Source organism: Delphinus delphis, chromosome 2, assembly GCF_949987515.2.
Source record: "Delphinus delphis chromosome 2, mDelDel1.2, whole genome shotgun sequence".
Taxonomy (NCBI): domain Eukaryota; kingdom Metazoa; phylum Chordata; class Mammalia; order Artiodactyla; family Delphinidae; genus Delphinus; species Delphinus delphis.
In genome coordinates this window covers 147,040,595-147,066,480 of record NC_082684.1, presented here as the reverse complement: position 1 = coordinate 147,066,480, position 25,886 = coordinate 147,040,595, and the positions used below count along the sequence as shown (strand labels likewise).

The window sequence follows — 25,886 nt, the reverse complement described above, 5'->3', positions numbered from 1 at the left end:
GAGTCAGACACAAAGCAACACTTTACAAAGGCTGCCCGACAGCTCTCCACTTCACCCCACTCGTCATCCCCAGACTGACCTGGGAAAGTACTCATAACAGCCCTCCACGTTTGAAGGCTTTCGACAACTTCCTGTGTCCCGGGAGATCAAGTCCACTCTTCTTACCTGGTGTTCAAAGCTCTCCAAACTCTGGCTCCTTCCCACCGGGCCTTCCACTCCCCCCCACCCCCGGTTTGAACCCCATTGTTGAGTGTTTTCCGAACTCAATCAGCCCAAGGAAGAACAAAGCAGGGGTCACACAAAGAAAAGGGAAAGGGCCTCCTCGGGCCTGCCTAACAGAGGTCGCCAGCGTGGTAACGCCCCTACACACAGCCTACTGACACCCCACACCATATCTCTCTCTCCCTCTCTCTCTCTCTCTCTCTCCCCTTCCTTCTCTACCCTACTTGCTGCCTCCCACTTATATTAAGGGTAATTAATACATACACATTTGCATTCTCATTATATTAGAGGCAGAAAGAAAGTAAAGCACGAATTGTTTTGTAGACGTGCCCCAGACACCTTAATTAGCAGCGGCTGACCCCTTCTCTCATGTCCAGTTAATGCTGCTGCTACTACGAACCTATTCCCTGAGCTAAAGGAGGAAGACAGTATTTAGTTGATTCTCCAGCACAAAAACACAGCTTAAACCAAAGGGGATCTTCACAGTCCTCTCCCAGCACAGGTATTCCAAAGCCAATAAGGCCTTCTTGTCTGCGGGAGCTCTCTACAGCAGCATAGGAACTGGCTTTGAAATTTCCTCACTGAATATAGAGAATTTCCTTACCCTGGGTGTCTCTTACCTGCATCTTGGAAAGGAGGCCTTACATAGTTAGGGCATTTGACCTCAAAGCTGTCTTTCTTCAAACACCAAGAGACTGAGAAAAACGGTACTGAAGCACTGAATGAGGGCCCTCGCCCACTGCTGTTGCTATGGTTCCCATATCATATAATATTAATATGCAAAGTAGGTATTTGACACCTCCCCCCAAGGGCTACATCTGAGTGTTTCAATTTTTTGCTTTTGCCCTTTTTGTTATCCGTTCATATGCAAATGTTTGCATTGGAAACTTGCCCTGTAGATTCCTCCACAAAAATACTCACCCATACTTCTCTGCAAGTCCTCTGGCTTCTTCCTCTTTTACTACTCTTTGGTCTTCCAGATCACTCTTATTTCCACATAATACTATATCTGGGTTTTCACAATATGCATGCATTTGTAGCTGGCCTATTAATATAAGAAAATTTATTATAGGTAAGTAATGTAAGTCTATGATCAGTGGAGAATACATGCAAAAGTGCTTTGAAACTGTAAATGGATACACAGATATAAGGAACTGATATAATTCTTTCAAAGCACCAAGACCCTAAGCTATAAAACTAAATGGATGGGGCAGAGATGTAAAACTAATCCTACCCTTATGCACATACCCCAGCTTATTTGTATCGGAGAGGAATGGGAGAATTTGTTCTCTCTCCAAAAGTTATGTACACACACACACACACACATGCATACACATACAACATAGCTGTCTTTCTTATGAAGGCCGTTTGAAAAAAAAAAACTTGGAGGATTTACTAGTGCTTATGGCTAATCTTAAAGCTCTGTTTGTCATATATTTTCTCTCCATAGCAATGACATTTTAAAACAAATTGTCTTTCTATAAACTAACCTATTTCCATCTGAAATGTTATTCACATTTTCCTATTATCCTAAGGCAGAATCAATTTACCTAAAACAAACAAAATATAGGATCAAATGAAGACAGAAAACCCAGAATAAGTAGTAAATGATTCTGTCACCAGAACCAAGAAGCAGGAGACTACAATTCTTACTCCATAGCTGCTATTTCTTTTCACCTGAAAACCTGTAAATAGGCAATAATTTTTAATAGCAGTTAAATCAAGGGAAATTCAACTAAGCTAAAGAGCTTAATCTCCCAAAGAAGGAAAATAAAGCCTTATTTCTTCCTCATCACACTCCACAATGAAATGAAAGCAACCCAAACTTGCACAATAAGACATCCTCAAAAATGTGCGGCTTAATTTATTTTTTATCATGGTTAACCAGAAAAGTGTTGACATTTTAGTTCCTCATTATAAAGTCATGTTCGCTATATCTTATCAGGAGAAAGTCAAATCGGCAAGTATTTACTGAGCAATAAGGGAGGCCTGTACTTGGTGTAGAATTCAGGGCACTGACCTTTGCCCTCAAGGGACAGGTAGGGGAAACAAGACCCATACAGGCAAGACCAAACTGTGTACCATTTCCAACAACAGCCGAGACCTTTCTTTCCTCCAGGCTGTTACACATGCTGTCCCCACACCCTTGAATACCCAAATACAACCTTCCTTCAGGGAATCCCAACCCTTCCTTTAAGACTTGCCTCTCAGTTACCTCTACTGTGAAACCTTTGTCGTCTCCAGAGAGACTCTGTGCTCTGTTAACACCATGTCTATTCAGTGTCATGGTTATGAGCATGAACTCAGGACTCAGGGTGTCTAAGGTTGAATCCTGGCTCTGCCATTTACTAGCTGTGTGGCCTTGAGGAAGTTATGTGGCCACTCTGTGCCTCAGTTTCCCCATCTGTAAATGGTGATAATGACGGTACTTACTTCATAGGGTTTAGGTGAGGATTAAATGAGTTAATTCAGCAACTCTTCAGGTAAGGTCCATGGACCAGCAGCCTAACCATCACCTGGGAACTTGTTAGAAATGCAAATTCTCAGGTACCACCCCAGATCTACTGAATCAGGAAGGCTGGGTTTCAGGCCTGGAATCTGTGTTTTAACAAGCCCTCTGGGGGGATCTAGATGCATGCTTGCACTTGACAATCATTGTTAATATAATAAAGAATTTAGAGCTGCTGTGTATTACCAGTAGTAATGTTTAATAGTATTTACTTTGAGGAGTCTGGGAAGTACGATAACTGATAATTTTTCTTTTTTCCCAACTTTTCTACAAAATCTGTGAATTACTTACCGTGGGTTCGATCCCTGGTCCAGTAAGATCCCACATGCTGTGAAGCAACTAAGCCTGTGTGCCACAACTACTGAGCCTGCACTCTACAGCCCATGAGCCACAACTACTGAGCCCACGTGCCACAACTACTGAGCCCAGGCACTGTAACTACTGAAGCCCATGTACTGAGGCCCACGTGCTGCAACTACTGAAGCCTGTGTGCCTAGAGCCTGTGCTCCACAACAAGAGAAGCCACCGCAATGAGAAGCTTGCGCACTGCAACGAAGAGTAGCCCCCACTCACTGCAACTAGAGAAAGCCCGTGCGCAGTAATGAGGACCCAACACAGCCACAAAAGAAAAAAAGGTAAATTACGGACGTCCCTGGTGGTCCAGTGGCTAAAGACTCTGTGCTCCCAATGCAATGGGCCCGGGTTCGATCCCTGGTCAGGGAAAATAGATCCCACATGCCGCAACTAAGAGTTCGCGTGCTGCAACTAAGGATCCTACATGCCTCAACTAAGACCCGGCACAGCCAAATAAAAAGTATTTTTTAAGTAAATTGATTAATCCTTTTAAAAAAATCTCACCAAGGAAAAAAGCACATACATAAATAACTACAACTAGAGGTGGTATGTGATACGGACCCTGTAAGTAGTACAAAAGGTAATAGGAGTTAAGAGGAGAGAAAGAATTTAATCCAACAAAGTTATCACAGAAAATTTCATGGAGGCCATATTTTGCTATATTTTAAAGAAAAAGTGAAACTCAACTTTTTAAGGAAATGGGAGTGGGTGTGAGGAGGGCTTTTAAGACAGAGAGAATAACAGGAATAAAAATATAAAGGCAAAAATACGTTAAAAATATACCTGCTGGGCTCTTGTCCCATTTATGTGAGGCTACAGAAGAAAAGTTTAGAAATATAGGCTGCTTTAGAGTTTCCCTACAAAACACGCTGCCTGTGGGCATGGCTGGCTCCTCCTACAAGCTCCAGAAAGACAGGTGAGTGATAAAAACTATCTGATTGCTCTCAGATTTCAAATTCAGGCCCAGAGGACACAGCTCTCTATTCAGTCTCCTAAACTCAGCAGGGATCACCTTGGGACTCTTACCCCTTGCCCAAGATGGCATGGACAGATCTTGGGTCAAGGGAGAAGGGACTGCAATGCAGCTCTAGAGAAGCAAAGGGAGGGGGCAGACTTGCTTCCTCCCCCTGGGCCTTCAGTGCCCAGGACTCAGCTACCTGTTCAATGCAACACTTGCCTCTGTTCTTCTATCACCATTAGTGTGTATATATATATATTTTTTTTTAATTTGACCAAAAAAAAGAAGAAATGAATGATCCCTCTAATAGTCAAAATACTAACAGGAAGAGGAAAAATAAAATGTATAGATAATTAACAAATTTTTATTCCTAATTAAGATTTGCTATTACCACCTCTGACACTGAACCTTATACCATTTTTTTAAAAACGGGGCTGGAGGGAGGAGAATACTTTCCATTGAAGATGCGAAATCTCCAATATGCATGTTTTCTTTACCTAACTGGGCAAAAAGAATTCTTTTACACTATAAGGAAAATATAAAATAATACATACATACACATAATTTCACATGATTTTGTTCTTCATCTAACTAGCCATAAAGCCCAAATGGACAAGATTTATCTTGTCCAGGGTTTCAGTTTCTGCCAGTGAAAAATAGGTGGGTTGATGCTCTTTCGATGCTAAGATTCTATGAGCCCATCTCTAACAACAATCCTTTTAAAGTGCTTGACTTAAGAAAGCCCCAGAATTTGTTCCGATGATGCAGAGGCGAGAATGATGAGCAAGGAATGAGGATAAGAGATTAGAAATAGCCACCACCCTTCAATTGTAAGGGTGTGTGACTCAGGCAGGCATTTAACGAACTGAAGCCCAGTAAACATGACTAAATTGGGGAACCTATATTTAAAGTATTAAATAGCTCTTCAACTCTTAGTGATCAACTTAGTTGAGAAAGAACATAAAGGGCCACTGAATCAAGGGGGGAAAAAGGCCACTGAATCAAAAGCCATAAGCTCCATGTCATTGGACAAGTCTGTTACTCTGTGAGGCTCAGCATCTTCATCCTAAAATTAGGACACACCACCTCCCTGCATCTGCTCACAGGCGGCACGTGGGGATCAGACACAAACTATGTGAAAATGCTTTGAAAACCACAAGGCACTAATAAATTACTTATTTAAAAACTCTTTTTTTTATTTTTAAAAATTATTTATTTTTGGCTGTGCTTGGTCTTCGTTGCTGCGCGCGGGCTTTCTCTAGTTGCGGCGAGCGGGGGCTACTCTTCGTTGTGGTGCACAGGCTTCTCTTTGCGGTGGCTTCTTTTGTTGTGGAACATGGGCTCTAGGCTCACGGGCTTCAGTAGTGTGGCATGTGGGCTCAGTAGTTGCGGTGCAAGGGCTTAGGTGCTCCGCGGCATGTGGGATCTTCCTGGACCAGGGCGTGAACCTGTGTCACCTGCATTGGCAGGCGGATTCTTAACCACTGCACCACCAGGGAGGTCCCTCATTTTTTAAAATAAGGTTTTCTACTATAAAAACCACAGCCCATTACCCTTTCATAATACAAAAACTCCAAATTCTTAAGTAGTGGGTGTTTCGAAATAAGTGTTTTCACTTTAAAGATTTGATGTTAAGAATTTAACATCACAGCCCTCTCAATAGATTCTCTAAGGTAACACTAATACAACCAACAGAGGAAAATGTACATTTGCAAGGCAAGAAAATGATACATTTGGTCAAGTAGCAGTATTTTAAATGGCTACTATAACCAATCATGTAAGAGATTAGGCTGTCTCCAAAGAGCCAAAATGCAGGTTCATATATATTTTGCTGGGGACCACTCTGGCCAATGCAGTTCTAGAGGTTTCTATGACGGGATCCTCCTGGTAAATGCTCTGGCCCTAAAAGTAGAAAGGGCCTCAAAATACAGAAGAGGCATGGAGCCAGGGGTAGGGTCCATTAAGCTTTCAAAAGGGTCAATGTAATATACGTTTTAAACCCTGGGATGGTAAAATACCTGATAGCACTTCTCTAGGCTTCTATTTCCTCATCTATAAAATGCAGATGAGAGTCCCCTTTGTGGAAAAGACTGATGAAGAGATTACATAGAAAGCACTCCTTGTATCTAGAGTGCAGGATGCACTCAACAAATGAAAGTGAGCATGACTAGGGAAAGCAGAGTATTTCAGTTATCTTCACCCCTAAACTAAGAGCCTTGCTCCTTTAAACAGCATCTTAAACAGCACTAGGAGCTCTTACAGAACAACTTACAAAAGAAGTAGAATATAAAAGGGATTTTACTGCAGGGAGTGGGAAGCAAGAGGCAGGGAGACTATTAACACTTACTTATCCAGTTTCTGACACTGAGGAAACTTTGCTCATTTGTCAGATCAAAAAGCAGAAGAAACCCCATAGCATCTCTGAAGAATGCGGTTGTCAAGCTGCGGAACCTGGGAACATAAAGCAGATTGGTCACCTAAACCATGGCCCCACTCTTGAGAGAGAAAGCCACCAGCAGTGCCCTCAGCCTCTTACAACAGTTCATCAAAAACAAGTTAGATGTTTAATAACATGCCGCTGTTTCTAGTAACTTCACATTATATATGCACATTATACATGCATAAATCTTATTTGTGCAAGATTTACTGTATTACATTAATAGATAATTTCAACAGTGTAAAATTATGTACATAATCAATGATACTGGATAGCATACAAAATATAGTAAGTAGTTATCTAGAGCAAGAAAGAATATGTGAAAACAAATCTAGACTTTCGAAAATGCCAACAATTACCCAAAGTTAAACGTGCAATTTTCTTTTAAAATAAAGACCATCTGTGTAAACTTTTAAAAAATTTTAAATAAGTTAGATGATGCTGTTCCAAACATGTACATTACAGTTATTTATCTGACTGATAAAAGTTTATGTGTTAATAGGCCGTGTGATTTAAAAACCCAGCCTGCTGGACAGGGATGACAAGAACTAGCTCGTGATTCCTTGGTCTCAACCAAGAATTTACTGTACAATTAAGAGTTAAATAGGCCCAAAGCAATGGTGCTTGCTGTGTTTGTCTTCTTTGTCCTGTGAAAGCTTGACTTGATTGAACATCACAATGTGTTCCATGACCTTTTAATGTTCAGTCTCTAAAGAAATCTCTTATCTCTGAGAACCATTTCTTTGGCTTTAAGGTGGGGATAGTATCGCCTCAGTCTCCCCTTTCTTGGTACTCTCTCCACCAAGGATTTATCCTGCTCTCTCTCCTCTCTCTCCCCCTCTAGTAGCAGGTTTTCTCTTATTTTGCTTTTATGCAAAGCCTGCAACTGACAGGCGAAGGCTCCAGGGAAGAAAATACTGGTACGAATCTGTCATCTAATCCGCTCTTTTAAGTTTTCTCAATTATTTCTAATCCATGTTCTTACAAAAAGAGTACTTATCTTTCAGAGATACGTACCAAAATAGTTACGAATGAAATAATTTGCTATTTGGGATTTGCTTCAAAATAATTGGGCGGTGGGGGTGGTGGGAAAAGGTGAGGAATATACGTGAAGTACGATGGGCCACAACTTGATGGCTGTTGAAACCAGGGAATTAGTACCTGAGTTCACTGTACTCTCCTCTCTACTTCTGCATATACTCGGAGTTTCCCATGATAAAAAGTTAAACAAACAAAATCCTTCAAGGAAATTGTGAGAGCTAACATGGCTATAGCTAACTAAAAGCAACTTCAAACAGACTTGTGGTTGCCAAGGGGGGAGAGGGGTGGGGGAGGGATGAATTGGGAGTTTGGGATTAGCAGATGCAAACTATTATAAACAACAAGGTTCTGTTATATAGCACAGAGATATATTCAATATATATATATATAGATATATATCACAGGATATATTCAATATCCTGAGATAAACCATAATGGAAAAGAACATAAAAGAGAATGTATATATTTGTATAACTGAATCACTTTACCATACAGCAGAAATTAACACAACACTGTAAATCAACTATACTGCAATTTTTAAAAAGTAACTTCAAATGAAGATTTCATGTGACATTTTTGTCATGCAACCTCTGACCCTATAAATTAATTCCAATGAGATTTTCTACTAGGTTTCAACAATCAGGTAAGAATAACGCATACAACTCTACAGCTTTCTTTGTGGTTGAGTAAACAGCAAAAGCAAATGGAGGAAAGTATACAGATCTAAAAAAAGGGTGGGAGAAAAAGAAAAAAGTCCATAAGTAAAAGGGTCCATTTTGAAAAGGATCCATTTTTCCTTTGACCTTGTATGAAATAAAGCCACCATTATCAGCTCAGACTGATACATTTCCTGCTAATTTGGCAGCATGTCTTATCCAGGTGCAAATCAACTAATCAGCTGGCCTTTTCCTGCTCAGGTCACTGCGTGAAGAGCGCAGCTGTTTTTCCCCTTTCCTCCAGTAAGGAGCACGTAAGTGAAGATCTCATACCTCTCCTGCCCTGCTGTGTCCCATAACTGCAGGTGGATTCTCTGGCCTCTGCCAATGGCTCCATCTGGTCCATTGGCTCTGTACACCTAAAATGGAAAAATGAAAGAGAAAAAGAGAACTTCTGAGAGAACTTCTTCTCACTTTCCTATTCAGTACAACTCCCCTAATCATCTAAACTTCTAAAGGAAATCCCATCTGGAATACAATCTTATTTGTATTTTATTCCAAATAATCGTCTTTGGGTAACACAATAATTTGTATTAAATGATGTATGTACATTATATATCTTTATAAATATATTACAAAATATACAAGTAATACATAATTTGTATTAAAAAATAATAATCAGCTCACCTTTCCTCAAAGTCCCCTCAGGTCGCTAGTTTCAGGAAATATTACCTTCTCCCCATCCTATGTTTAAAAAGTACTCTTAAAACAATTTTATAGGAAGGGCCTCTGAAAATCTCTTCCTCCATCAAAGCAATAAAAACACTGGCAAAAACAGTCAAAATCAACTTTTTCCAAACCCTTAAAATTAACAAAAGCTTGCAACATTCCAAGGAGCACCTATTCAAGAAAAACAGCTGAATATCAGTAAAAATTGTAAATTTTGTGCCTTTTTAACTTGTCCTATTCCCATTCCCCCTCCCCAGCTCCACTGTAGCCTTGAAAACCAACAGATGCACAACTACAGTAGCTGTGAAAACCATCAGTGCAGCAACCACTGTAGGAAGGAGAGGCAGAACAGGTTTGGAGTTCCCCAAAAGTCTCACCCCCAGAGTAGTGTCTGAAATCTGCCTGTAAAGCTCCATTCCCAAGTCTTGTCTTTATTTTATCTGACTTAACTTGCTCTATGAGAAAACCCTATCCTTAGACCATTTATTGAAAGCAATCAGCAGCAATTATTTAACATCACAGCTACCAAAGGCAGCAAGACCAGTTGGACCTAATCTAACCCAAAATCTTAAAGATAAGATATGAGATGTCCACAGAGAGATTTGAAAAGTTTCACAATATTCCTTGGAACCTACTAGGCCAGGCTCACGTGCATGGTTGTACATGTGTCCAGGAAAGACCTAAAAATGCCCTAATCTCTCGCCTTTGGCTGACCTTGAGACTCTTCTCAAGCAGAAGTGAAGGCTAAGGCAGAGTTGTAAACTGCCTGCAGGAGCATTAAGCAAACATCCCAGCACACACACACAGAGTCCCTCAGAGAAAGCTGAGAGATATACTGGCTCAAGAATTTAAGAAACTTTCTGTCCACTCATTAGCTGACCACTAAGTTAACTAAGCAGAGACTTCAGTAGCTGCACGTAACAAGAAATACAGACTTCACAGAATTAGCCCAAGAACATCACTAAACAAACAGTGACGACAAAAATAAACGGGAAAAACAAGAAACCCTTGGGAATGGGGAGGAATCTGATTTCCAGAGTTGCTACATTCTATCAATTTAAATGTTCAGCTCTCAACAAAATTTATAAGACACACAAAGAAATAGGAACACACACACAGATAAAGCAACCAAAAGAAACCATTCCTAAGGAAGCCCAGATGTTGAACTTACAAGACTTTAAATCAGCTATTATAAATATGTTCAAAGAACTAAAGGAAATCATGCCTAAGGAATCAAAGGAAAGTATGAGAATAATGCCTCACTGAATAGAGAATGTCAATAAAGAGATAGATATTATAAAAAGTAGTAAACAGACATTCTGGAGTTAAAAATTATAACTGAAGTGCAATATTCACTAGAGGGGCTCAAGAGGAGATTTGAACTGGCAGAAGAAATAATCACTGAATCTAAAGATAGCTCAATTGACATCACCTAGTCTACTCACAAAAGAAAAAAAAAAGGAATGAATAAAAGTGAAGAGAGGGAATTCCCTGGTGGCACAGTGGTTGGGAATCCACCTGCCAGTGCAGGGTATGTGGGTTCGAGCCCTGATCCAGGAGGATCTCACATGCTGTGGAGCAGCTGGGCCTGCATGCCACAACTGCTGAGCCTGTACTCTGAAGCCCACGAGCCACACTGCTGAGCCCATGCGCCACAGCTACTGAAGCCCATGCATCTAGAGCCCGTGCTCGGCAGCAAGAGAAGCCACCGCGATGAGAAGCCTGCGCACGGCAACGAAGAGTAGCCCCTGCTTGCCGCAACTAAAGAAAGCCTACGCACAGCAACAAAGACCCAACACGGCCAAAAACAAATTAACTAATTTTTTTTAAAAAAAGTGAAGAGAGTCTTGGAGACCTATGGAACACCATGAAACATACCAATATATGCATACTAGCAATCCCGTAAAAAAATAAAAATAAAAAAAAGGAGAGATAGAAAGAGGCAGAAAAATTATTTGAGGAAATAATAGCCAAAAACTTTCCAAATCTGATGAAAAACATTCATCTCCACATTCAAGAAACTCAGTAAACTCCAAGAAGGATAAGCTTGCTGATACTGACTAGACATATCACCACCAAACTGTCAAAATCAAAAGACAGAGAGAATTTTAAAAGCAGCAAGAGAAAAGTGATTCAGCACATGCAAGGGATCCCAATAAGACTAAGAGCTGATTTATCATCAAAAAAAATGAAGGCCAAAAGGCAGTAGGATGACAAAAAGTGTTGAAAGAAAAAAGACTGTCAACCAAGAATCCTATATCCAGCAAAGCTATTCTTTAAAATTAAAAGAGAAATTAAGACAACCTCAGATAAACAAAAACAGAAAATTCATTGCTAGCAGAACTGCCCTGCAAGAAATAATAAAGACAGAGCTTCAGGCTGAGATGAAAGGACCCTAGCCAGTAATTCGAATCCATACAAAGAAATAAAGAGCACCAGTAAAGATAACTACGTGGGTCAATATGAAAGACAGTATAAATGGTTTTTTGCAACTCTTTCCTTCCATCTGATTAAAATACAACTGCATAAATTAATAATCATAAACCTGTGCTGATGGGCACACAGTGTATAAAGATGCAATTTGTATGACAATAACAGTGCAAAGTAAGGGGTAGGAAATGGAGCCACATAAGAGCAGAGTATGGCATTGAAATTAAATTGGTATTAATCCAAACTAGATTGTTAAAAATTAAGATGACAACTGTAATCCCTAGGGGAACTATTACGAAAATAATTCAAAAAATATATAGTAAAAAATGAGAAGGGAATTTAAATAGTATACTAGAAAATATCTATGTAACACAGTTGCAAAGAAATAACAAAACAACAGAAAAAAGATAAGATACACAGAAAACAAGTAGCAAAATGGCAGATATAAATCCTACTTTATCAGTAATTATATTGAATATAAATGTATTAAAGACTCCAAGTGAAAGGCAGGGGTTGGTAGAATGGATTTAAAAACATGATCCAACTATATGCTATCTACAAAAGACACACTTTAAATTCAAAAAGGTGTAGGGAAAAGGATGAAAAAAATATATACCATGCAAACAATAACAAAGAGAGAGCTGGAGTGGCTATACTAATATGAGACAAAATAGACTTGAAGACAAAAAGAGTTATTAGAGACAAAGAAGGATATTTTATAATGATAAAAGGGCTGATTTATTAAGGATACATAGGGATAAAAAGAGAAATGAACAATTTGACAATAATATTTAGAGACTTCAATACTACTTTCAATAATGGATCAAACAGGGGCTTCCCTGGTGGCACAGTGGTTGAGAGTCTGCCTGCCGATGCAGGGGACACAGGTTTGTGCCCCGGTCCAGGAAGATCCCACATGCTGTGGAGCGGCTGGGCCCATGAGCCATGGCCGCTGAGCCTGCACGTCCGGAGCCTGTGCTCCGCAATGGGAGAGGTCACAGCAGTGAGAGGCCCGCGTACCGCAAAAAAAAAAAAAAAAAAAGGATAAAACAAGCAGGCAGATGAACAACGAAACAGAAGACCTGCAGAACACTGTAAGCCAATTAGACACAATAGACATCTACAGAAGATTTCACCCAACAACTGCAAAATACACATTCTTCTCAGGTTCACATGAAACATTCTCAAGGACAGACCATATGTTAGGTCATCAAACAAGCCTCAATAAATTTAAAAAACTGAAGTCATACAAAGTATGTTCTCTAACCACAATGTGGTAAAATTAGAAATCATTAACAGAAAGAAATTTGGAAAATTCATGAATATGTGGAAATTAAACAATACAGTCTTAAATAACCAATGGGTCAAAGAAGGAACACAAGGGAAACTAGAAAATACTTTTAGATGAATGAAAAGCACAACATACAAAAAATATCAAGTGAACTTAAAGCAGTGCTCAGAGGGAAATTTTTAGCAGTAAACACCTATATTAAAAAACAAGAAAGATCTCAAATCAATAACTTAAACTTCAACCTCAAAAAACTAGAAAAATAAGAGTACACTAATTCCAAAGCAAGCAGAAGGAAAGAAATAATAAAGATTAGAGTAGAAATAAATGAACTTTTCTTTGGAAAAAAATCAAGAAAATTGATAAACCTTTAGTTAGACTAATCAAGGATAAAAATAGAAGACTCAAATTCTTAAAATCAGAAATGAAAGAAAGGACAACACTACCAACCTTACATATGTAAAAAGATTATAAAGGAATAGTATGAACAATTGTATGCCAAAATATTAGATAGCTTAGAAGAAATGGAGAAATTCCTAGACCCAAACAATTGAAACTAACTCAAGAAAAAATAGAAAATCTAAAGAAATATATAATCAATAAGAAGACTGAATTCATAATAAAAATAACTTCCCACAAAGAAAAGGCCAGGCCCAAATGCCTTCACTGATGAATCTGATCAAATGTTTACAGAAAAATTAACACCAATTCTTCTCAAACTCTTCTAAAATATAGAAAAGAAGGAAATACTTCCCACCTCATTTTATGAGGCCTATATTATCCTGACACCAAAATCAAAGATACAAGGGGAAGAAAAACTACAGACCAATATCCTCTCTAAATACAGACACCAAAATACTAGCAAAAAGAATCCAGAAAAATATATAAAGGATTATATACCATGACTGAGTAGAAGTTATCACGAGAACAACAAGATTGGTTTAACATACAAAAATCAACCAATATTGATTTGTAATGGAATAGAATGGTTATAGAATAAAGGACTAAAACCACATGACCATTTCAAAAGATGCAGAAAAAGCATTTGAAAAAGTCCAACACCTTTCATGATAAAAATGCTCAACAAATTAGGAATAGAAGGGAACATCCTTGACCTGAAGAACAGCATCTATGAAAAATGCACAGCTTATATTACACTTAATGGTGACTGAATGCTTTCTCCCTAAAAGACAAGACAAAGATGTTCTCTCTGAACACTTCTATTCGACTTTTTACTGGAGGTTCTCATCAGGGCGATTAGGCAAGAAAAAGAAACAAAACATACCCAAGTTGGAAAGGAAGAAGTATAACAGAAGATGGGAATTCCGAACATCTATTTCCTATCTTGTATATAGGAAATCCTAAGGAATAAATACACACACAGATACATACACCCCCTACACACACATGTACAGGTTATATTAAAACTAATAAACAAGTTCAGTAAGGTTCCAGTATACAAGCTCAACTTACAAAATAAATTGTATTTTTATACACTGGCAAGGAACAATTCAAAAAAAAATTAAGAAAACAATTTAATTTATAATAGCATAAAAAGATTAAGATACTTAAGAAAAAATTTAATTAAAAAGTATAAAACATATTCTGAAAGCTATAAAATATTGTTGAAAGAAATTAAAGAAGATCTAAATAGGAAAACATTCCACGTTCACAAATCGGAAGACTTAATAGTGTTAAGATACCAATACTCACCAAATTATTCTAGAGTCAATGCAAACCCTATCAGAATCTCAGCCGGCTTCTTTGTAGAAATTAACAAGCTGTCCCTAAGATTCATATGAAATTGCAAGGAACCCAAAACAATCGTGAAAAAAGACAAAGTGGGAGGACTAGTGCTTCCCAATTTGAAAACTTACAACAAAGCTACAGTAATCAAGATAGTGGCATAAGGATAGACATATAGATAAATGAAATAGAATTGAGAGTCCAAAAATAAACCCTTACATTTATGGTCAACTGATTTTCAACAAGAGTGTGAAGAACATTCAACAGGGGAAAGAATAGTCTTTTCAACAAATGGTGCTGAAACAATTATATATACACATGCAGAAGAATGAAGTTGTACCCCTATTCACCCTATACCCCAAAATTAACTCAAAATGGATCACAGATCTAAATGTAAAAGCTAAAACTATTTGCATATCATATATCTGATAAGAACATTTATCCAGAATACACACACAAAAAAACCTCTTAAAACTTAACAACAAAAAAACAACCAATTTCAAAATAGGCAAAGGATCTGAACAGACATTTCTCCAAAGATGATAAACAAATGGCCGATAAGCATATGAAAAGGTGATTGTTCCACAACATTCATCATTAGGGAAATTAAAGTCAAACTTGCAGTGAGGTACCACTTCACACCCACTAGAATGGCTACAATCAAATAGACAACAAGAAGAGCTGGTGAAGATATAGAGAAATTGGAACCCTCATACATGGTTGGTGAGGATGTAAAATGGGGCAGCATCTTCTGAAAAATGTGAAAGTCCCCACAAAGTTAAACAGAGAGTTATCATATAGCCAGTCAAATCCGCTCCAAGCCTATATAAGTATATTGAAAACATAAGTTCACCCAAAAAATGTATATGAATATTAATAGAAGTATGGTTCATAACAGCTAAAAAGTGAAACAACTGAAATGTCCACCAATGGATGAATGGATAAACAAAATGTGGTATACCAATACAATGGAATACTATTTGATCATAAAAAGGAATGAAGTTCTGATACACGATACAACATTATGCAGAAAACATTACACTAAGTAAAAGAAGCCAGACGCAAAAGGCCACATATTGTATGATTCCATTTACATGATAAATCCAAACGAGCAAATCCAGAGAGTAGATTAGTGGCTGGGGGAGGGAAAATGGAAAAATGCTAAAGGATATGAGGTTTCTGTTGGGGTGATGAAATGTTCTAAAATTTGGTAGTGGTGACAGTTGCACAACTGTGAATATACTAAAATACCACTGAATTGTACATGTTAAATGGGTGAATTTTATATAAATTATATCTCAATAAAGTCATTTTTTAAAAACAAAGTTATAAAATGGGGATTAGTTACTAAATATAATCACAAGCATATAGGGGAGGGGCAAGATGGGGTAGGGAATTGAGAGGTACAAACTACTATATATAAAATAAATAAGCTATAAGAATATATTGTACAACACAGGGAATATAGCCAATATTTTATAATAACTATAAATGGAATATAACCTTTAAAAATTGTGAATCACTATATTGTACACCTGAAACTTATACAATATTGTACAGCAACTATACCTCAATTTTAAAATAATTAAAAAAAAAAAAGAAAGAAAAAGCAACAGACTCTCTGGTAGTGGAAGGCTTAGGGTGGATCAGAGGGAATGAATATTTCTGTCCTAGAAGCCAGAGACCATTCATTTTTCCCAGGTAGAATACTCTCCACTGCAGGGTTTTTGTCATTAATCTCCTGACTACTTGTTGACCTGCTTCATGGGAACAGCTGCTTTTTCAGTAAGAAATGTAGTTCCTGGACATACTAACCTCCTGCCTTACTCCCTACCCCACAATAACTTATCTTGCTGTCCTCTGAAATATAAATTAAATAAAAATATTTTAAAATATCCTCTTCCCTTATTCTGCAGAACCTTGCTGTTCCCTTGGTTACCTCCCAGATTCATATGCCCTACCGCCATTCCCATCCCTACTCCAACCTCACACTCCTCGTGGGATCAATGAGTTCTGCCACTTAGTGTTCCACATGCGATAGCTGAGGCCTTAATTAAGAGAAAATCCATTAAAAATGATATCAAAAATGGAAGAAATAGCCCACAAAACAGGGGTATGAGGAGCAGGGAAGATTGCAAGCTTCATAACAAAGGTACGAAGCAAATTCCACAAATAACTTTGTGGAAATCAGAAGGAACATACCAGCCAAAAGAGTATCAAGGAAATTTTTTTAAATCTTCACTTTTATTTTATCTGCTTGGTTTTATATGAAGCGTCCTCAGTTACAGCCTTTAATCACATTGCCCAGACTGAACATAATACACTCTCATATGTACCTTTTAATTTTAGATTCCAACCTTTGTCCTCCTAATTCCTACAAAGTAAACAAAACAGACAGGCAAATGTTGACTCAGATTACGTTTTTATATAGAAGGATACAGAACTTACCACTCTCTTTTCCCTGAAATCAATGCCGACTGTCGTGATAAATTTGGAGTTAAATTTACCATCTGTGTACTGGTAAAGTACACTGGTCTTCCCTACTCCAGAGTCTCCCAGAGCTAAAAACTTGATGAGGTAATCATAGTCTCCATCAGACATAATGAAGAACTCAGTGGTTCACCTGAAAAATACAAACAAATGTATATTTACCAAAAACCGATTAGAAAATATTAGAATCTTCCATGAATTAAATGACTTCCTTTAATATCCAGTTCATCAAGTACTTCTACGTAACACCTATGTGCCTAAGGGTTCTGTGAAGAGAGGATTAGACATGATTCACTATCCCAAGGACTTAATCATTGGCTAGATGAGCTGCTACTGAATTTGTAAACAACTAACAGTTTAGGTTAAATTTATCGTGCATATTATAGTACTGTTAAGACAAAAATTCCAAGTGAGAATGAAAATCAAGAAGATAATGGTCACTAAGGCTTATACGCAAGCCATGTAGAACAAGAGTTGACAAAACAAAGAAAGAAAGGAGGAAGTTGAATATTACAGGAATAACAAAAATTCTTAGAGTGCAAGTGGTTCCAACTGCCCCTCCTTTTTCAAAGTCTCCTAGTGCTGCATCCTTGGCTTTTCTTTTTTTACTTGGACGTTGAGGCAATTTCATTTATCCTATTCATTTTCACATGTGATTATCATTCCTTCAAAGATAATGTTAAGTTCACGAGTAAAACTTGGTTTGCAGCTTCCTTACAAATTATTGTTACTACATATTAAATGAGATCTTTCTAGAATATCACTGCTCACTTGAGAACTGAGTTCCACCATGAAGGGCTCATTTATCTACATTTGCCTTGGTATTCTACAGGAATACCTACAGGAAATTCTACAGGAATTCTACAGGAAATGCTTCCAATTCAGCTCTTCAATATTGGCCAGAAGTCTACCTTTGAGAAGAAATATTCTTGGTTTTACAGCAAGATCTAACCATGGTTACTTTCTATCCTTTGCAATCAGCACTTTTCAAGATTGTTTTTATCCTCTAAATAGATTCAAACTATTCAAAATATCAGTCTGACTAGAAATATAGTCTGTCTCCAGGGAAGGCTTACTTCTTTTTATCCTCCCATTTCTAATACCGATAAACCCTCCTGAAAATCAGAAAAACAATCAGCTATTCCGTTACCACTGACAACTCTACCTGCCCATTCAACATACATATTCACCCATCCACATACACATCATATGCCCTACATTAGATGCTGCTGATTTTCCTCTCATTGTCCCCTTTTCACCCAGCCATCTCCTGCCCAGAAACTTTACCACAATTCTCAACGCTTCCTATAGGATTATTTCTATAGATCCATAAAATTCATAAAAGCTCAGGCAAGGACATTTATTGATTTTCAAGGTTGCCTCCCCCACCCTATCCTCAATTTGGTGACCCACCTTATGCTCAAAAATCCTGAATTCTGATCCCCAAGAGCTGCTTCAGTGACTTCCACAGAGTCCCTTGGTGCAGAGCTGTGGCCTCACATTCAGATATGGCTGGTCAGTCGACAAGGGCAAAGCCTCTACAAACATTTGGCATTCTATTTGCACACTATAAGGTGTGACACTGTACAGATGATGGTTTTCCTATGTTATAGCTTCTGTACGCACAGGTACAGGTTGCCAGCATTAATGGTGTGTAACAGAATGCCTCTCCAGAAGATGACCACTTGGATACAAATAAAGATTCTAGTACGTTTTATCACAGCATCTCACTCGGCTCCAAGTTATTCATAAATAAGAGCTAAGAATTGAAAAGTAGGTCCAGATAACATTGAATCATTTGGGGGGGGGGGGCTCCCGTCCAAATAAATGAGGAAGCAGAAAGCAACTCCAAATTCTGCAAGGAGAATGATGCAAGAAGTCGCTGTGGCTACCTTATTTCCTCTTTACTTTTTTTTTTTTTTTTTTGTGGTACGCGTACCTCTCACTGTTGTGGCCTCTCCTGTTGCGGAGCACAGGCTCCAGACGCGCAGGCTCAGCGGCCATGGCTCACGGGCCCAGCCGCTCTGCGGCATGTGGGATCTTCCCAGACCGGGGCACGAACTCGTGTCCCCTGAATCGGCAGGCGGACTCTCAACCACTGCGCCACCAGGGAAGCCCTCCTCTTTACTTTTATTTTGAAAAAAGTTGGTCATTTTTATAACGAGTTTCTGTATCATTTCAGGTACAGGAGAAAATGTTGTCACCAATGGCATACTCTTCTAGAATTCTCTAAACCTACTTCAATGGAATTCAAAGACTGATGAACCTATCTCTGCTGCACCAAAATTTAACATGTTTAGTTATCATGGGAGAAGAATTACACAGGTAAGTCTACAAATGATCTTCATGGGTTTTGTCTTCTATTTGTGATGACAGCAATATATAACAGTTTGTTCCCAAACCAAACCATCATAAAGGAAGTGTTAACAACATACCACAACTGAAGGTATAGACACCACCATTGAAATTAATCATATTTTATACTCTTCAGACTGCACCTTTAGACAATTATCTGCCTTGCTGATCTGAAAATAAATGCTCAGACCTTCCATTTTCTGGGTTCAGTTTGCTAAAGAATGAAACAGAACCCAGAGAGTTTAACTCATTTGCACAGTCTAGAACATGTGTCTCCTAACTTCAAGTCCAATGTCCATTCTACCTCAAGCTTTGTGGCCATTACTCAAGTTTTTACAAATGGATGTTGGATTTAAAAGTGACCAGGTGGGATATCATACAAGGTAGCCTAACAGGAAACATGTGACTTCTGAAGTCAAGCAGAGCTGGATTGGATTCCATATCTCCCACATCCTGGCTACTCAGATGTTTTTCAGTCTTGGATTTTCAGGTTTCCATTCCATGAAAAAGAAAATGTACACTACTTCCCACCATTGTTCTAAGGATTGAATGAGATACTCTTTGTGGAGTGCCCAGCACAATGCTTGGCATAAGCTGGCTACTCAGTAAATGTTGGCTCACTCTCTTCTCCCCATTCTGGACACATCAGACAGGCTCTGAAGACCTAGAACAATTTCTGAAATTGCCTCTGGGCAGCTCAAAACATGTATTTCTGGCACAAAAGATTGCTGACTGGCTCAGAGTAGTTTACGGAGTCAGCAAACGTCACCTTCTTTTTTGGCTGCTTCAAACCATTTTCAATGAATTTTAAGTAGATATGTCAATTTCAAAAGAGTTATGACCAGCTTAAGAACAGGTTTAAATTGTATAAAGCACTCTGATCCATACTAAAAAATTCATACTTGTTTAAAAGGATCTCAAAGGTTCATTCTGGTTCAGAGTGAAAGAGTTAAGTTCAGAGACATTCTACCTACAAAACCATTTCTGATTGATCTAAAGCCACTTAGTTAAAACCATATGTATTACTCAGCCATAAGAAGAAATGAAATTGAGCTATGTGTAATGAGGTGGATAGACCTAGAGTCTGTCATACAGAGTGAAGTAAGTCAGAAAGAGAAAGACAAATACCGTATGGTAACACATATATATGGAATTTAAGAAAAAAAAATGTCATGAAGAGCCTAGGGGTAAGACAGGAATAAAGACACAGACCTACTGGAGAACGGACTTGAGGATATGGGGAGGGGGAAGGGTGAGCTGTGACAAAGCGAGAGAGAGGCATGGACATATATACACTACCAAACATAAGGTAGATAGCTAGTGGGAAGCAGCCGCATAGCACAGGATATCAGCTCGGTGCTTTGTGACCGCCTGAAGGGGTGGGATAGGGAGGGGGGGAGGGAGGGAGACGCAAGAGGGAAGAGATATGGGAACATATGTATATGTATAACTGATTCACTTTGTTATAAAGCAGAAACTAACACACCATTGTAAAGCAATTATACCCCAATAAAGATGTTAAAAAAAAAAACCACATGTATCTAACCACAATCATTTAGGTCTGGTTTTAGGAGCTCAAACTGCTTCACACTGGTTTTAGCTAGCTCAAATAATCTCTGACCTGGACAAGTAGGTTCTGACCGGCTCACCTAAGGTTTGACTGGTTCCGAGCATATTTTACTGAATCAAGCTAGTGCTGACCAATTAAATCTATCTCCAACTGGGTCACACTTGCTCTAATTTTATCAAACTGCTTGTAGTTGAAGGTAAAAACTGGCTCAAAACAGTCCAAGTTGACTGATAAGATGTTCAAACAGTTCAAGACTAAAAATGTAAAATGATATTCAGAAGCACCAAAAGCAATGGTTTGGGGCTTTTAAACTTATACCAAATCAACAATCTTAAAATTTTCCTTATAATTACCCCAGCTGTAGACAATCTGTACTCAAATATTTATCTCCATCACAGTATAGTCTCTTTCTACACTTGAACAGTTTGTACGTGTTAGAGTACAGAAAACAGGTTGGGAGAAGGGATACTGGCAGAGGAGAATACGATAAACAACAGGGAAAGGTATGATGAGTGACACAGGCTTCCTTGGTTGAGAACTCACCTCCTGCCTTATCTCAAGGACCTGGCAGCAAAACACTGATCTGTAATCCAACAATAAAACAGAGATTTCAGCTGGGGGGAACCTTTAGCAAATTGGGATGCTATTTACAGTTTGCCCTAAGTTGGTCACAATGACCAGGCTGTTCTGGGTTAACAGAGACCAGAATTCTAAAGAGTAAGGAAGCTGCTAGGAAATAAAAGTATTCAGGGAACAGGCAGGTCTTCAAATTGTTGACAGAGATTTTTCAGGGTATTGGTGGTGACAGGTTCCTTATCTGAGCTTACAGTCAGTTAGTCAAAGCCTAGAGTTAACGGAATCATTCCATCTTTCAGGAGAAAATAATTCTAGTCCATAGCAGACTACAATCCCAAACCCATGCTGCAGTCCTATATGTGGTTGTCTCGCCACTGCTTACCACCACGAGGTAAAGACAACTAAATGTTAAGTTTCAGCTTCTGGTAGGTCTTCACGTAGAACCATCTTCATATTATTAAAAATTATTTTTGGGACTTCCCTGGCAGTCCAGTGGTTGAGACTTCGTCTTCCAATGCAGGGCGTGAGGGTTTGATCCCTGGTCAGGGAACTTAGATCCCACATGCCTCCGGGCCAAAAAACCAAAACATAAAACAGAAGCAATATTGTAAAAAATTCAATAAAGACTTTAAAAATGATCCACATTAAAAAAAAGAAAATCAGGGCTTCCCTGGTGGCACAGTGGTTAAGAATCGCCTGCCAATGCAGGGGACACGGGTTCGAGCCCTGGTCCTGGAAGATCCCACATGCTGCGGAGCAACTAAGCCTGTGTGCCACAACTACTGAGCCTGCATTCTAGAGCTCACGTGCCACAACTATTGAAGCCCAGGTGCCTAGAGCCCATGCTCCACAACCAGAGAAGCCACTGCAGTAAGAAGCTCACGCACCACAACAAAGAGTAGCCCCCACTTGCCACAACCAGAGAAAGCCCACGCACAGCAATGAAGACCCAACGCAGCCAAAAATAAAAATAAATTTATTTTTAAAAAAAGAAAAATTTTTTTAAAAAGAGTATAAACATTTAAAAAAATTTTTAATTAAAAAAAATTAAAATTATTTTTGCTTTTTATTTTTGTTACTCAAGTCCTGAGTGGTGTTTCTGGAACCTGTTCTTCAGAAAAAAAAAATACTCCACTCCCCAATTATGGAAATAACAAATTATTTTTATGTTGGCATTTTAGAGCAGACAGGGAAACAGTAAAAATACACAGTGCAGAATTTGGGGCACCCAAACAACATTTTGTGCACACAATTTCCAGCAAACACTCCAGCCTATTGATGCTTGGGAAGCTAGTTCATCAAGGCCTCCCAATTGCACTGCTCTTGCTAAAAATAAGTAAGATGCCCACATGTCAGGCACTTTACCTGCATTAGTGTAACAGCCCTCATCACAGCCCTAAAGGCAGGTGATACATACATCACACACACTTCCTCCCTCCGAGGAATCTCGGTGCCAGTCTATCATGAATGCCACAATGAAAGGATGAGGAAGTGGGTCTTGGGCAGTCTCTCCACATATTAACATGCGCTCAATTCCAATGAATTGTTGAGAGGCATAAAAAAAGTGGAAGTTAAGAGCAAGGACTCTAGGGTTGAATCACCTGGATATGAATCCAGTCATGTCACTTTAGAAAATTTAATGTCTTTTGCCTCAGGATCCCCATCTTAACAATGGGAATGATAACCTATTTTATTAATACTATCAAGTATCTGCTTTCTTAACTTCTTTAAAAGTGGGGTGCATCTTATATTTCACAGTCTTACCACCCATGACATCTTACAATTGTTATTAAATAAGGTGGTACTGGAAATACAGTTGTGTGAAACCTTTCATTAGCAACTTCTAAGCAAAATCAAGAATGCAGCATCAACACATTTTAGATTCGATGGAGCACAACAGTAAACCTATCTCAGAGGGCTGTTGTGAGGATTGAGTATACATATAAAGTTTAGTTTAGAACAGTGCCTGGCACACAGTAAGTCCTGTATAAGTATTAACTGCTATTAGCATCATCAAGCAGTCTAGCTCTGAAGGGTCAATACGAAGGCAATATTCTTTCTTAGAAATGAAGAAAGAACTGAATCCCTAATCGAAAAATAAGATTAAAAAAAAAAAAGACTCTATGGAGATGTAATGGCCTATATGGGAAAAGAATCTTAAAAAAAAAAAAAAGAGTGGATATATGTATGTATATAACTGATTCACTTTGCTATACACCTGAAACTAATACAACATTGTAAATCAACTATACTCCAAAAAAATGTAAAAAATAAAATAAAATAAATTTTATCAAAAAAAGGAAAAAAAAGAATCTATGGAGAGCACTTGAACCTAAGGTCACTTCTTTAAACACTGTACCTCCTGGAGGAAGGAGCAACTAAATACCTCAAGGAAATGTCTTCTAAAGTCAAGAATGCCCTCAATTTGAGACAGGCAAACGATTTTCTTATTCATCTCATATCTATCTCTCCTCCTTACACAAATATTTTTTCAAAGTGATCTACACCCTCACTCTCATCAGATTAACAATAGAAAGCAAGGAACACCTACTTCCTCAACATGTACCATGTGGTGATAATTGCCTGGTGAGAGAAAGTCAATGATCTTCTTCCTTATTTAAAAAATAAAATATATTTTAATTGCTTTTCAGGAAATAAGGTAGAAGAAATTGATTTTAGTTAAGTGCAAAGGGAAAAGCTCTCACTCTCACTCCCTCTCTCTCTCTCTCTCTCTCTCTCTCTCACTCTCTCACACACACACACACACACACACACACACACACACACACACACTATAGCCCAAATTCTCCACGAAACTTCCTATTAAATTCAGTCAAAGATTCCAACCTTACGATCCCCAATCACTAGGCAGAATCATTCAAAATCTACTCCAGATAAGCCAGTTTTTAAAAGCCCAATTTTCCCTCTATCAACCACATTTAATACAGAGAGTAAAAAAGCAGGGAGGGATAATATTACCTGAACAACTACTATGTGACATGAATGGTAGTAGACATGGTTCTATTTTATCATCCTTAAGTGCAACTTAATGTCTGGGTAAGGCATAAAGAGAACGTTGTTTTCTTAATGTGGTGGCACGTAAGCTTGGGTTCAAATTCTGGACTCTTCTTGGTGTGACTTGGTCCAAGTTCTTCAAACTAAGTCTCCTCTCTTTCAACTACAAAGTGGAGATAACATTACTAACCTCACTGGGTTACTTTAAGGATGAAGTGACATAATCCACAGAAAGTTTTAGCACATTGCTTGGTTTGTGTTAAGTGTTCAACAACAGAAACTTCCTTTTAGCAATACTATTACTAACATATAGCCTCATCAAGTTCTTATTAGGCAAGGCATGTAATTTTATAACCTATTCTTAATGTAACCAGTACCTGAACCTTTAGAAAAAATAGAGAAAGAAAGTCAATTTAGGTGCAATCATTTAAGAGGTCTCTATCACAAAAGCTATCTTGGCATTCCAATCTAACAATGAGTTGGGTTTTTTTTTTTGTGGTACGCAGGCCTCTCACTGTTGCCTGTCCCGTCGCGGAGCACAGGCTCCGGACGTGCAGGCTCAGCGGCCATCTATCACAGGCCCAGCCGCTCCGCGGCATGTGGGATCTTCCCAGAGCGGGGCACAAACCCGCATCCCCTGCATCGGCAGGTGGACTCTCAACCACTGTGCCACAGGGAAGCCCAACAGTGAGTTTTAACTGGGTGATTTTTGGCAATTTCAGAGCTAGAGTGTTCATTATAAAAGCATTTTATAATGGGGAATTCCCTGGTGGTCCAGTGATTAAGTCTCCTCATGCTTCCATTGCAGGGGGCCTGGGTTCGATCCCTGGTCGGGGAACTAAGATCTCACAAGCCATGAGGAAAAACAAAACAAAAAAAAAAGCAGCATTTTATAATGTACCAAGATATGAGTAGGGGCAACTTGTGTTTACCAGATGAGCTCTGGCTACAACTATCTTAGATCACTGTAATTGCTATACCCTGAAGTGACATACATTTACTTTCACTGCAAAAGCAAGATGTGTACTGCCCAAGAGTGGGGCTCCCCATTTCCACAAGAGGAGATAGCCTCTGCCCTCTGTGCACGTGACCTTCCTCTTCTCAATTTCTGATCTAGTGTGAGTAGATAGGTTTCTGCCCTCCTAAATAGGTTGACAGTAGAATAGATGAAATTATAAACAAAGAGCTTATCTTGTTTGTGCAAAGATCTTAGGTAGAGAGAAGTAAGTAGAAATGTAATGGCATTGAAGAATAGACAGAAATTGGAATCTGTTTCATAGTAATATAATAGATCCACCCTTAACACTGAGAAGAGAGGTACATAGCTAAAAACTGACAATCTAAATTTACATACAATTTGGCTTAATATTTATAAATGTGCCTCTTACACAGGAATATTCCATTTTCCCCAATTACACAAAGTGAAAAGACTAAATTATAGCATTCGATGATATTCCAACATAGTAAGTTATTCAGAGAAAAAATAAAATCATCTACAAACACTACTGAA

General features: G+C 38.6%; 1 protein-coding gene across 1 annotated transcript in view; it reads right to left on the bottom strand.

Annotated features, from left to right (window-relative positions):
* Positions 1-25,886, bottom strand: part of RAB27A (RAB27A, member RAS oncogene family) — a 74,090-nt gene that overhangs the window by 10,381 nt on the left and 37,823 nt on the right. Inside the window, exons 2-5 of the mRNA XM_060005940.1 lie at positions 16,819-16,993; positions 8,511-8,596; positions 6,391-6,494; positions 1,144-1,267 (exon numbers count right to left, since the gene is read on the bottom strand). Coding sequence (XP_059861923.1) covers positions 1,144-1,267; positions 6,391-6,494; positions 8,511-8,596; positions 16,819-16,971 — 467 coding nt within the window. The 5' untranslated portion in view covers positions 16,972-16,993. The remainder of the gene's footprint in view (positions 1-1,143; positions 1,268-6,390; positions 6,495-8,510; positions 8,597-16,818; positions 16,994-25,886) is intronic.